Source organism: Zingiber officinale, chromosome 4B (assembly GCF_018446385.1).
Source record: "Zingiber officinale cultivar Zhangliang chromosome 4B, Zo_v1.1, whole genome shotgun sequence".
Classification (NCBI taxonomy): Eukaryota; Viridiplantae; Streptophyta; class Magnoliopsida; order Zingiberales; family Zingiberaceae; genus Zingiber; species Zingiber officinale.
In genome coordinates this window covers 43,447,214-43,461,541 of record NC_055993.1, presented here as the reverse complement: position 1 = coordinate 43,461,541, position 14,328 = coordinate 43,447,214, and the positions used below count along the sequence as shown (strand labels likewise).

General features: G+C 44.9%; 1 protein-coding gene across 1 annotated transcript; it reads right to left on the bottom strand.

Moving 5' to 3' along the window:
* Positions 1-10,556: 10,556 nt before the first annotated feature.
* Positions 10,557-13,053, bottom strand: LOC121975002 (pentatricopeptide repeat-containing protein At1g08610-like). The gene has a single exon (XM_042526343.1). It carries the CDS (start codon positions 12,409-12,411, stop codon positions 10,678-10,680), a length of 1,734 nt encoding a protein of 577 aa, XP_042382277.1. The 5' UTR covers positions 12,412-13,053; the 3' UTR covers positions 10,557-10,677.
* Between the last annotated feature and the right edge of the window lie 1,275 nt (positions 13,054-14,328).

Here is a 14,328-nt window from a genome sequence, read left to right as displayed (position 1 = left end):
ATCGTTGAAGGACCAGTCGGGAGTTGTCTTAGTGAAAGTACCAGGCCCGATTACACGACCTGAGTTGGGAAAGTTCGATCAATCGGGGGCAGGTCAGGAACTAGTACGAGCTCTATCTTATGTCTCAGATCTGGGGGACCTGCTCCGGCTATGACCGTCCAAGAAATATGTGGATAATGACGTGAGGTGGTCCAACTTCCTCTTTCTCCTGACTGTTGATTACCACGTCCCCTTGACTATTGACTACCACATCCCCTTGACTATTGACTGCCACGTCCCCTTGATTTTTGACTGCCTGGCCTTATTAGGCCTCACCTTTATGCACCATATCACAAGCCTCCCCTCCAAGTCAAGTCGAAAGAGGCTTAAGTCTAACTGACTAGACCCTAATACTCTTGTGATTCCACCTACATACAAGGGACTGTCATGTAGTTGATTATCTTTGCAAAGACTGAAACCTGAATCCTTGTCACAATGTTGCTATCGACCCAGTGAAGGTGGCAAGTCATAGTATTGCCATTGGCACGGCGATGTTGGAACAGATGAAGAAGATCGAACGCTCAGGTTGTTGATAAGTGTTCGCAAGAGAAATGTTGGCTTATACCTTGCGCCGGGGTGGGAGTCAGTAGCCCAACTGAGAGGTCCTAGGTTGCGAGAGCATACTCGCTTATAACTCGCAAAGAGACGAGAGTCTGGAAAGTCGATCGAGAAGTCGTTGGTCATGAGAGCATGCTCACTTATAACTCGCATAGGGCGAGAGTCTAGAAAGCCGACCAAAAGGTTGTTGGTTGTGAGAGTGTGCTCACTTATAACTTGCGCTAGGGTGAGAGTCTAGAACGCCGACCGAAAGATAGTTAGTTGTGAGAACATGCTCACTTATAACTTGTGCTGAGAAGAGAGTCTGGAATGCCCACCGAGAGGTTGTTGGTCATGAGAGCATGCTCACTTATAACTTGCGCTGGGGCGAGAGTCTAGAAAGCCGACCGAGAGGTCGTTGGTCGTGAGAGCATGCTCACTTATAACTCACACTAGGGTGAGAGTTTGGAAAGCCGATCGAGAGGTCAATGGTCGTAAAAGTATGCTTACTTATAACTCGCGTTGGGGTAAGAGTCTGGAAAGTTGACCGAGAGATCGTCGGTCGTGAGAGCATGGTCACTTATAACTCGTGCTGAGGTGAGAGTCTGGAAAGCCAACCAAGAGGTCGTTGGTTGTGAGATCATGCTCACTTATAACTCGCACTGAGGAGAGAGTCTGAAAAGTCAATCGAGAGATCGTTGGTCGTGAGAACATGCTCACTTATAACTCGCACTGAGGCGAGAGTCTGGAACGCCGATCGAGAGGTTGTTGGTCATGAGAGGATGCTCAATTATAACTCACGCTGGGGCGAGAGTTTCGAACGTCGACCGAGAGGTCGTTGGTCATGAGAGCATGTTCACTTATAACTCACATTGAGGCGAGAGTTTGGAACGTTAACCGAGAGGTCATTGGTTGTGAGAGTATGCTCATTTATAACTCGCGTTGAGGCAAGAGTATAGAACGCCGATCGAGGGTTCGTTAGTTGTGAGAGAATGCTCACTTATAACTCGCACTGGGGTGATAGTCTGGAATGCCGACCAAGAGGTCGTTGGTCGTGAGAGTATGCTCACTTATAACTAGCGCTGGGGCGAGAGTGTGGAACGCTAACCGAGAGGTCATTGGTCATGAGAGCATGCTCACTTATAACTCGCGCTGAGGCGAGAGTCTGGAAATCTGACCGAGAGGTCGTTGGTCGTAAGAGCATGCTCACCTATAACTCACGTTAGGGTGAGAGTATGGAACGCTGACCGAGAGGTCGTTGGTAATGAGAGCAAGCTCACTTATAACTCACGCTGGGGCGAGAGTCTGGAACACCAACCGAGAGGTCGTTGGTCGTGAGAGCATGCTCACTTATAACTCACGCTGAGCGCCGACCGAGAGGTTGTTGGTCATGAGAGCATGCTCACTTATAACTCGCGCTCTAGAACGCCGACCAAGAGATCGTTGGTTGTGAGAGCATGCTCACTTATAACTCGCACTGGGGTCAGAGTCTAGAACACCGACTGAGAGGTCATTGGTCTTGAAAACATGTTCACTTATAACTCGCGCTGGGACGAGAGTCTGGAATGTCGACCAAGAGGTCGTTGGTCGTGAGAGCATGCTTACTTATAACTCGCGTTGAGGTGAGAGTTTGGAGCGCCGACCGAGAGGTCGTTAGTCGTGAGATCATACTCACTTATAACTTATGATGGGGTGAGAGTCTGGAAAGCCGACCGAGAGATCATTGGTTGTAAGAGTCTGCTCACTTATAACTCGCGCTAGGGCAAGAGTTTGGAACGCCAATCAGGTGGTCGTTGGTTGTGAGAGAATGCTCACTTATAACTCGCGTTGTGGCGAGAGTCTAAAAAGCCGACCGAGAGGTCGTTGGTCGTGAGAGTATGCTCACGTATAACTCACGCTGAGGCAAGAGTATGGAACATCGACTGATAGGTCGATGGTCATGAGAGCATGCTCACCTATAGCTCGTGCTAAGATGAGAGTCTGGAATGTTGACCTAGAAGTCGTTGGTCATGAGAGCATGCTCACTTATATCTCGCATTGGAGCGACAGTCTTGAATTCCGGCTGAGAGGTCGTTGGTCGTGAGAGTATGCTCACTTATAACTCGTGCTGGGGCGAGAGTCTGGAACGCTGACCAAGATGTCGTTGGACGTGAGAGCATGCTCACTTATAACTCGCGCAGGTCGAGTGTCTGGAACGCCGACTGAGAGGTCGTTGGTCATGAGAGCATGCTCACTTATAACTCGCACTTGGGTGAGAGTCTAGAACGCCGATCGAGAGGTCGTTGGTTGTGAGAGCATGCTCACTTATAACTCGCGCTCGGGCGAGAGTCTGGAATGCTGGCCGAGAGGTCGTTGGTCACCCGTGGACTTATCTTTTGTGGCCCTTGGATTAACATGTAGTCATAGGTCCCACTCAGTCATCAGGCCTTGGCCAAATTTAAATCTTATTCTAATTTCGAGGTTGGGACGAAACGCCAAATTCTAATCAACGTTTCCCACTGCCTCCTACTCCTATTCCCAAGGTAATGGTATAGAATTCTTGGTCTTCGAGGCATGGCACCAGTTTCACCAAATCAATCTCATGATTTTCCTATCTTTTCCATCATAAATATCATTTTATAGGAAGATTACACGTGTCTGACTGATTTCCTTTGATACGACGGCTGACTCACGCTTTCCGCACAAGACTCGATAACACCTCCCTTTTGGCGATCCGACGGTTATCCTTCATAGTGTCGTTTTGATTGTTCGGTTCGCATCCCTATGCCCCTTAGTGGTTTTAGTTTTAATCCCCTAAAGGCATCGAGCGACTATTTATCGATACTTCTTCTTCCCTACTTGCTTGCCTTAGTGTTCATGTGTTTCTTTCGTAAGTGTTCCTTTTCCTTTTCTCTTTCTTCTACATTTTTCAGATTATGGTCGGAGAAACTTTAGTCCCCTGGTATGCCTTCTTCCACTTTGATTTTGATAGAAGTGATCTTAAGTCAGTGCAGTCTAGTTTGAAACTTTCTGACGACTACATCTTCCACATTCCTAGGCCTGCTGATCTTCCCTGTTATCCTCCTCCTGGTTGTGTGACCTTCTTCAGGGATCATCTTCTTGGTGGTCTACGTTTCCCTATCCCCTCTTTCTTTTCAAAGTTAAAGCCAATATTTTTGTATCCCCTTGTCCCAGTTTACTCCCAATGTCTTTCGTTCTGTGTGCGGAATGGTAATCCTATGCTGTCTATATGACCTTCCTTTGACTCCTCAACTTTTTCATTATTTTTATTCCCTCAAACGATCAGGCCTCGACATTTTTATAGTGCAATCTCTGCTCGGGTGTGAGTTCTTCACGGGCATGCCTTCTTCCAATAAAGGCTGGAAGTCCCATTTTTCCTATATGCAACTACCCGATCCTGTGGCTTGGCCCACTGAGTGGCGCTCAGGTCTTCCCCCTCCTTCTGAGTTAAGCGACTATCAGCACAAGTTAGATTGCTTCCTTGCTTCTGAGAAACTAGTTGGGGTGCCACTCCAACTCCCTTCCTTGCTATGGGAGAGTGTGCTGCATACCTTTAAGCTAAGTCCCATATAGACTTCCTTGACTGCACATTTTGGTAAGATCAAATAACTCTTCCCTCATATCTTCACTAACTGATGTATCTTCTTTCATCTGCAGAAGTCATCATGTTTAGAGCTTTTGCCCTTGATTCCTCCATGCTGCCCAGTGACATTTTGCGGAAGCACGAAAGAGAAATTATGTCTGTCCAGTAGGTTTCCCAGGCCAGCGCTTTAGTAGGAGCCTTCTCTAAACAAACGGGAGAACATGAGGTTCTTGAAGAAGGATCTCGCCATTCTGTTGAACCTTCTATCGCCGCTGCGTCTAGTGAGAGGACTTCTTCTCTAGCAGTCGAGCGCCCCTTGCGCCTTGAACGCAAGAGGCGATGCATGACTTCTTCGGTCCAGTCCTCCCCCAAGAGGCCACCATTGCCGCGGGTATCTACCCGAACCAAAACTCCTCCCCGGTCCAGCACTCCCGCCTCCTCGGAGGTGCAGCCTCCTCTATAGTCCCATGCTCAAGTCACGGACTAGACATCCTCCCGAATGGGGCGCCAGCCCACGACTTCCACGCCCTCTCTACCACCAATGTCCATGGATCAACCATCGTCAGCAGCTCCAGTGCCTTCCTCTCGTTTAAAGGACCGCTCGAACGGGCAGTATGTGTTTACTTCCTCCTTTCAGATGCCATCCATCCAAGTGTTGGGCACAACTCCTTCCTCTAGCACTCCCCCCAATTGCGGTAAGGTATAGCTACATGGCGCCCTGGCCGACTCCTGGAAGAACACTGCTAACCAGATTTTGGAAAGCCCACAGTTGGACTTGTCTGACACATTTTCCCAACAGATGGCGTCGGTAAGTTTTAGCTACTCCCTTTTCATTTCCTCGAACTATTACTGATCTAGTGCTATTTGCATACCTGCATCATGGGGTTGGGCAATTCTCATTTTGTGGTCATCCTTTGTCGAGAAAATGAGTCCTTAAGGACTCATATTCAAGAACCGGCATCCCCTACGACAGCGGGTCGGATTTTGGATCTCACGACCTCGGAGAGTTTGGTACAATCTCACTTGCAAACAGCGGAGGACCAAAGTTAGATTGCCAGGGACTTGGCCCGTGTTGAGTCTGATAAGGTGAAATCCCTGGAGGCCTCCCTGAAAACCAGTGCGGTTAAGCTTAAGTATGAGGGTCTGAGGGTCTGAGACACGTCCAAATCCTGACCGATTTAGAGATGAAGGAAATGGAGGTTACCAACCTCTCCTCTCAACTACTGAGCATGTAGGAGGCCCACTCCTCCCTACAGATAGATCTAGTAGCCAAAACAACTGAACTATCTGCTAGTGCTGATTGGGAGGCATCCCTTCAGAAACAAGTGGATACGGCCTAGGCTATTATCAAGTCGATGTGAGCGGAGCTTACGGCAGCCCAAACCAAGGCCACGAGGCCATGACCACACTCCAGGAGCTAATCGAGTCTCGAGCTGACTTGAAAAAGGTCCAGGAAGAGCTGAAGGAGTATCGAGCGGGGGAGGATTCTCGTCTTGCGGCTCACAAGACGTCCTTCTTAGCTTCCAAGGATTTTGGTACCAAGGTAGGCCGCCTCATCGGCCAAATGTTGTGCTATAGCGGCGAAGAGGCCCTGTTGTAGCTTCAAGAGAAGGGTCTGTTGCGATCAACTCCTCCTGAAGATTTTTAGATCGTACCCACCTACTCAATAAGCTCCCTGAAGAGGCTTTCCCCATTTTTGAATAGTCTAGCGCATCCTGTAGCTATCTTCCTCTACTTAATAATGTAATGTCTTGGATTTTCTATTGAACCTTTGCACTGTGGTTATTATGTTGGATATGTTATTAGCGAACTGTGTTGCTTTTATGTCTACGAGGCCTACCCAAGGCCCTTTAGCATTACCCCTTTTATGGCTAAGTGATAAGCTAAGTGCCTAACCACTCGGTGGATGCATGGTCGACCCATCTGCTCGAGCAGGTACTATTTCAAGGGAGGATCGCTCCTCCTGGTTGTGCCTAACTAGGAACATCAGTCACTCTCTTTTCCCAGGCAAGTTGCCCTATGTTACTATCAATCGTCTGGTCATGAAGTCCCGTGATTCCATAGTCACCCTACTTGCCCGAGTAGGATTACTGTTACCTTGCATATTTTCGATGTAATAAAGGCTTTCATTCTCCTTCTACCACGTGGCTATCTACTTCCCTTCTTCCAATCAAGACAAACTTTGACGCGATTTTTTATGATGATCCAACGACTGACATAACCTCCTGGCGTCATCCGATTCTACTATGATTATATGATTGGTGCTAATGTCGAGGCACCGCACCTTGCGCCCCTTCTGCTAGTTATAAATAGTCTCCTTCGCCTTCTCTTCGGGACTGGTCGCTGATAGTCAGAGGCGTCTTCTCTTCTCTCCTCTCTTCTTGACTTTGCCTTCCTCACTCCCTTATGTAAATTCTTCATGGACCCGCTAGAGTCTGGATACGCGCCCGGAGTGTCGACCTTTAGCGGCGTAGATCTAGACGATCTTTGTTTCTCGTACGAAGTATCTACTACCATGCATATTATCAAACCCTCCGAGATCTATCGCTTTTACCAACCTCCTCAAGGTTATGTGACTTTATTTAAGAAGCAGATCATATCACATCTTCGTTTTCCCATCCACCCCTTTTTCTCCGACATAAGTCACTATTTCCGCATTTTTCTTTCTTATCTTACTCCTAATTCAATCCGGATTCTATGCGGGTTCATCCTCATTTGTAACTTGTGTGACATTTGCTGGACTCCTCGCCTATTTCACTATTTTTTTCACCCTTCGTCATCATAGTGAAGATCTCTTTCATTTCCAGGCTCGCCCCAGGACTACTTTTTTCACTCCTTTACCCTCCTCAGAGCCAGAGTGGAAAGAGAGGTATTTCTTCCTCCGCTTTCCCTCTGTCGTAGCATGGCTAACCGGGCACCAGACCGCTCTCCCTTCTACGCCTTTTCTAGGAGACTATCATTCAGACACCGCATTTATGGAGGCATCAGCACAACTAGCAAGTTGACGCTTTGATTTGCGCATGCTACTGATGAAGGATGTCTTGTATTTATTTGAGCTAAGCTTCATGCCATCAAAGTTGCTACACTCTCTGGGTAAGTACTACCCCGGCTTTAGTCCTGTTATGCCATCTTATTCTAATCCTTACATCTCTGCAGCGGATAATATTGCCCGAGCGTCTGCAATTAGGTCTCTTCCGTTGAGTGCTATGGAAATAAATCTCCAAGGGAGAATAATTCTAGCCGATCGAAGCACTCAGCACTCCATTTCGAATGCTTCCCATATGGTCTTGGGAACTTCTACCCCTCGTCCTTCCGCCCCTCAAGCGACACAGCCCATCCGTTGTACTCCTGTTCCTACTCGGCAAACTCCACTTGCTTCTTATGCTCGTCGCCCCGGACCCCGAAAGAGGAGTCAAATTTAGATGAGCAGCCGCTCGCGCGTCGACCGAGGTGTAGGCCTATGGAAGCCTCCCCGGCTACCCAGCTACCCCGGCATGCTTCCACCCTCGCTTCAGAGTCCAGACCTTCGGGCGGCCCTACTATTATTCCAGGAAGACAAAACAGTGCCTGACCGAGGGAAAGCCCCAGTCGATCAAGAGAAGAGGACTCCAGAGAGGCGATCTTCACCAGCTGCCCTTATCAGGCCTTCGTCTCCTCAACCTTCCACTTCCACCCGTCTTGCTACCAGCGGGACTGCTCCTAGCTCTTCTAGGTCGTGACTGTTTCGCTTTCACCCCACTATGCCTTCCCAGCGGGGTCTGCATGAAGACCCCCTTCCTTATGCCGACACCATTTTACCGTGGGGAAAATTGGCAAATGCTTAGAAGGAATCTGCGGAGCAACTAGATGCCCTTTTACTTCCCGACCAAGTAGACATATTATCTTAAAACTCTGTTGCGGTAGTCCTTCACCTTCCTTTACTGCTCTTCCCTTCCAATTTTGACTGACCCTCTTTATGGCTAGCTTTTTGCCGAGGGGTTGCGCTTGAGCCAAGTGTCCATGAACATGTACCGATAAAACAAAATCCTAAAAGATCACATTGAAGAACTGGAATCTCATCCTTCTGACTCCACTCCAGAAGTGTGCCAACTTTAAGGCGAAAGTAGAGTCTTTGAAGAAGTTAAATGCATCTCAAGAACAAACTCTCAGTGAAGCCTTACTGGAGTCCAGTCTTCTACGAGATGGTAAGAAAAAGCTTGAAGCCCTCCACCAGACAGCCGACGCCAGGTACCATGAGGAGCTAGCCCTCAAGGAGAAGGCATTGTCAGAACTGGCTCGGCAGATAAAGGCTCTGGACAACCTTATGCTCATGCACAAGCAAGAGATGAATCACTGGACTAATGAGTTCAATACCAAAGACCTGCTCCTAATAGACTACCGAAAAGATTTGGAATCCCAGACCACAGAACTGGGTTCCTTACAAATGGAGCTATCTCAAGCATGAGCTGCCCTGTCCAACATTGTCATCGCCTTAGAAGCTTATAAGGCAGGGAAGAGCGACCGTCTTCGGACAAGCTGAGAGGAATACCTGTGTTCTTCAGAATTTGGCTTCCAAGTAAGAGATCGCTTTGTTAGGTCACTCACATATGACGTGGTAGGAGCAGTCCAACAGCTCAGAGAAGGATACTACCTGTCATCTGACCCTCTAGCGGATTTCCTAGACCATCGTCAAATCATCAAAAAAAATGCCCGATGATGGTTTTTTAGAGTTCAAGTGACTTCTTGTCTAACACATTTGTTGTTTCATGTTTCTTTTACTCCCTTTGTCTATAAAGGCTTATTCTAGTTATTTCGTCCTCGTTCTTCATTCCTACTTCACGACTTCTCTTCAAGCTAGATCTCCTTATAGGAGTACCTTCGGGTTATTGCGTGATCAAGTGAGAGGAACTCCTTCTACTGAGAGCCACAAGAGCTAATCGTGAATGAGATTTTTAGATCCTCGCCCGACTGAGCTCGGGCGATTAGGCGAGGTCTGGTCCTTTAAAATTGTAGGAATCCTTTGTGGTTGTAAAACGGTGGTGTGCTTTTCAAAAGCCGCTCGCCTCTTGGCTTCCTTGAATAGTTCATACCTTCGGCTGTCATGGTGACGTTGATCTTACTAGTGTCCTCCATCGTCACGTTCCAGAACAAGTGAAGAAGATTCCCACAGAAGACGTCAAATTGATCCTGTCCGGAATCTGAGTCAGTCAGAGATCAGCGGAGATGGCACTAGTATTGACAGAGAGGTGACTTTGACGCACCCGGTGTATGCATGTCCGAAAAGCAAACCCCCACGTGGAACTCTCTGATCTATAGTATGAAGATTGATAGTACTTGAACTCTGCACACACTCAGATAAGAACCCGGAGCGCTAGAGACCTGAAACTAGGGAAAATGTCCCCGGCGTAAGCCCTCCGACGCTCAAGCCAGGTCAGTTTTCCCAGAAGAACAGTGTACGATGGAAAAAGAACTGTTGAAGACGAGTACGTATATGTACATATCTTGCTAAGGAAGAGGACCTCCCTTTTTATATGATGCAGCATATCTTCAGAGTCTGCTTGCTGTTCGAGAATGTCGGGTGTCAGGATTTGTTGGGTGAGAGAGGATGTATAGTGGTCTTCTATTGGTGAAAGGAAAGTTTCATTCACAAGTGATAGTAGACCATAAGAATATCATGACGTATGGTAGTTATTCTCTGACAGGAGGTTACGATTCTCTGACATTATTGTCGCTTAGCACTTTCTGTCCTGCCCGAGTTTAGCTACAAACAGCTCGGGATGACCATTTAAATATACCACCCGACTTGAGTCTTGATGAGGAGGATAAGCTATGGCGACCTGCTCGGGTTTTATTTATATATGAGACTGTGGTGAGGGACACATCTTTCACGTCTTGATCGTTGAAGGGCCAATCGGGAGTTGTCTTAGTGAAAGTACCAGGCCTGGCTACATAGCCTGAGCTGGGGAAGTCCGATCAATCGAGGACAGGTCAGGAACTAGTACTAGCTCCATCTTATGTATCAGATATGAGGGACCCGCTCTGGTTGTGACCATTCGATCCAACTCTCTCTTTCTCCTGATTGTTGACTGTCACGCTCCTTTGACTATTGACAGTTACATCCTCTTGACTATTAACTGTCATGTCCCCTTGACTATTGATTGTCACATCTCCTTGACTTTTAACTACCTGACCTTATCAGCCTCACCTTTATGCACCATATCACCCACTTAGGCTAGTACCTTGACTTGAGTAGGACATGTAGGCCTCACTTTTTCCCCACATCAGTAGCTAATTACATTGTAAGGAAAGATGGGTTGTTTAAGGATCCATAGATAAGCCTAGTCAGCGTCATTTTAAGGCAATTTTTTCATGCAGCTAGTATCAGTTCAATTCTTAAGACATTCTTTCACACCATCCAAAGACAAAAACAGATCAATTAGAAGTATCAAATGAAATAATTGTAGCTAGTCTAGAAGTGGTAAACGGAGTGATATGCAATAGACTCAAAATGAACCTACAATTTCTAACCTACTCTACATTCAGTCTTCTTCAAGAACTTTGAGCTCAATTAACATCTTATACATCCGCGTAGCTGCCTCAGTCATTCCAGAGTCAGCAACACTTTTAACTAGTGCCTTGTAAAACGTTTTACTGGATTTGGTACATCTTGATACCATAGTACTCAAAATTTCAACTGCTGTATCCAGCTTTCCATTTCTGCACAACGACCATATCAAAAGGGTAGAAGTACTGCCTCTAATCCTGCAACCTCTCTTAACCATCTCTTGCAACACCAGTGTTGCTTCATCGACCATATCTTGTTTGCAAAATCCCATAACCAGTGAACCATAGGTTATGTCATCGGGAGTGATTCCATCATCTATCATCTCGTTATACAAAGACATCACTTTCTTAATCTCCCCCTTCTTTGCCAGTCCATCAATCAAGGTGTTATATGTAATGACAACCAAAGAAAATCCGTGGTCCCTCAAAATATGAAGTATATCTAAAGCCTGCTCTACCATGTCCAGTTTACACATTGCTGCAAGAAGAGTGTTGTAAGTGACAATATCAGGTGAACAACCCTCATTCGTCATCATAATCAAGATATCAATCGCTTTATCAAGGATCTGGTATTTACACAAACTGTTAATTAAGATATTGTATGTAACGACAGTTGGTGTAAATGAAGCTTCCTTCATGATCAATAGTATATCATCCGCTTCAGCCCACTGTCCTTGCATACAGAAGCAGTGAAGTATCGTGTTATAGGTTATTGCATTTGGTTCTAAACCATGTGTCGTAAAACCAGCCATAATGATTTTGGCGTCATCCAAGTTGCCCCCTTTGCAGATTAAATTGAGGAGAGAATTAAAGGTCACCTGATCAGGATAGCATCCTTCTGAGATTAAATCTTGCATAACATCAATAGCTCTCAATATACCACAGTGTTTGAATACAAGTTGAAGAAGAATAGTGTAAGAAACAAGATATGGAGGATAACCTTTTCTCAGCTGATCCTTCCAAAACCAGATTGCCTCGTCATACTTACCGATGGAAAACATGGATCTAAACAAAATGTTAAATGTTATCACATCAGGATCGCAACCACAAAAACTCATTTCTTCAACAAGTTTAATAGCAGCATTTAGCTGCCCTCTCCTGCAAAGACCACCTATCAATTTGTTGTATGTAATAATGTCTGGAACCCCACCAGAAAAAATCATGATATTAAGAACACGAGTGGCCTTTTCAATTCTATCATTATTGACCAAACCACGGATCAAGTTTGCACAAGATGGGAAATCTGGCACCTGATTCAATCGCGCCATAACATCAATCAAACTGCAAGCTTCCATGATTTTCCCTTTTTTGCAGAAATTGCGCAGGATGTCATTGTTGGACAGCTCATCACAGTCCACAAAGTACCCATCAAACATTGAACCATTTATGTTTGAAGTTGATAACCACATTGGTTTAGCGAATTCAGTGGTCATCGACTTTCGAGAACCACAGAAAGTTTTGATGCTTCCCTCAATTATATCTATGGGACCACCATTCAGTTGTGGACTAATATGTGAAATTTGAAGTGGAGGAGATCTATCAATCTGTGAATCATGGTAAAGATAGAGCTTTGTTGGGCACTCTATGTGAACTGCCAAAAGTTTCATCCGTGAGTCAACTCGTGAACCATAAACATAGTTGGAGTTGATGTTGTAAGATAGCCTGCTGAAGCAACAAATATCACTCACAGGCTTCTGTGAGAACACCATCTTCAATATCAATATTCCTGTTTAAAAGTTATATGGCAATGCAATCAAGTCATTTTCATCCACATTAAAGCTCCTACCATTCAAGAAAAATATCCATTATATCATTGAAAAGAACAGAACTGCTGAGAATAAAAATTCAAGCAAAGTATTATTACAAAAAAAAAGACTCGTTTCTACAAAGTTTATTACACATATTGCCAAAAAAAACAATGTCTTAAAGTTTTGTTTCCTATGAGAGAAGGAAATGCGAGAGAAATGTAGTTCAGGTGAGGACATTATTTTCCTTCCAATCATTTTGTTTACTTCAACAGACTCTAAAAGGAGAAAGTAAATTTGCATTTATTAAAGATTCAAAGTTTACAGAAACTAAAGCAAGCTTCCTTTCACTTTGATATTTACCTGATTTGGGTAGATATAAAATGAAAGAATTGGATGGAATTAAATTCCTTTATCCTCTCCTCTCCTCTCCTCTTCCCTCCAAGTAAGCTAGAGAAATTGACAAATTCAATTCTTTTCATTCTTATATCCTTCCAAGTGACACACCATTAGAGTTAAAATATCTTAGAGAATAATAAATTTCCTTCGTAGGAAATTTTACCAAACTATGTGTAGTATTGTGCATTAAAATATTAAAATTAAAAAGATATGGATTAAAAGCAACGGACAAAAAAAAAATGGAAAAGACAGAAAATTAACCATTGTAGGAACTAATATGCCAAATATAAATGATGTTGGGATTCAATCAAAGTTTCACATTGAAAAGATTTGAAAAAGATCATGGGTTTAAAAAAGATGCATGATATCTCCATTGGAATGAGGCATTTTGGGGAGAGCCTAAGAACAAAGTCATGAGGGCCTAGGCCCAAAGTGGACAATATCATGTCATTGTGGAGATATGTGGACATTCTTTGGGCACAATAAATTGGTATCAGAAATACAGGATTTTAGCGGATTTCTTCAACATGCCCGGGACGACTTCTATGAAGTTTGATATGGTGAAATTTGACGGAACCGGAAACTTTGGATTGTGGCAGAGAAGGGTCAAGGACTTGTTGGTGCAACAAGACGTGGTGAAGGCACTAGAAGAAAGAAAATCGGAAAACATAGAGAGATCAGATTGGAAGAACTTCAGGCGAAGGTAGTAGCAAAAATCAGATTTTGTCTTACGGATAACGTGATGTACCATATCATGGACGACGAGTCACCGGTAGCACCTTGGCAAAACCTGAAAAGCTGGTACATGTCAAAGTCATTGACAAATAAGCTGTATCTTAAGCAGAAATTATTCGGGCTGAAGATGACGGAAGAAACCAATCTGAGCTAGCACATCAACGTATTCAACCAGATTATAAGTGATCTGAAGCGAGTTGATGTGAAGATCGAAGACGAAGGCAAGGCGCTGATGTTGTTGAATTCTCTACCTTCATCTCGTATGTACGAGAATTTGGTTACTACTTTGATGTGGGGTAAGGAAACTCTCAAATTGGAGATCCTAGGTGCGTTGCTAGATTTTCACCAAAGGAAGAAAAAAAGCGATCAAGTTTCTCAAGGAGAATGACTTATGGTAAATAGCAACCAAGAACGTGGTAGGAGTAAATCTCGACATGGATCGAGTAACAACAGCATGACTCGTTCTAAATCGAGAAGGAAAAAGGTGATCATGTGCTACAAATGTGGAGGCAAAGGTCATATCAAGAGAGATTGTCCAGAGATAAAGAAATATGTTGCATAGAACAAAGGTAGTTCGGCAAAGTCTGCAAACATAGTTGAAGAAGAAAATTCAGAGAGCGGTGATGGAGATACGCTATCAGTTATGTCGAGTTCGAAGCAGTTGACAGATACATGGATCTTAGACTCTGCATGTTCATATCTCATGACTCCAAACAAGGAGTGGTTTGACACCTATAGGACAGTTGA

Excerpts from the sequence above, each read along its gene's own strand:
- LOC121975002 (XM_042526343.1), bottom strand. The coding sequence starts at position 12,411 with ATGGTGTTCTCACAGAAGCCTGTGAGTGATATTTGTTGCTTCAGCAGG.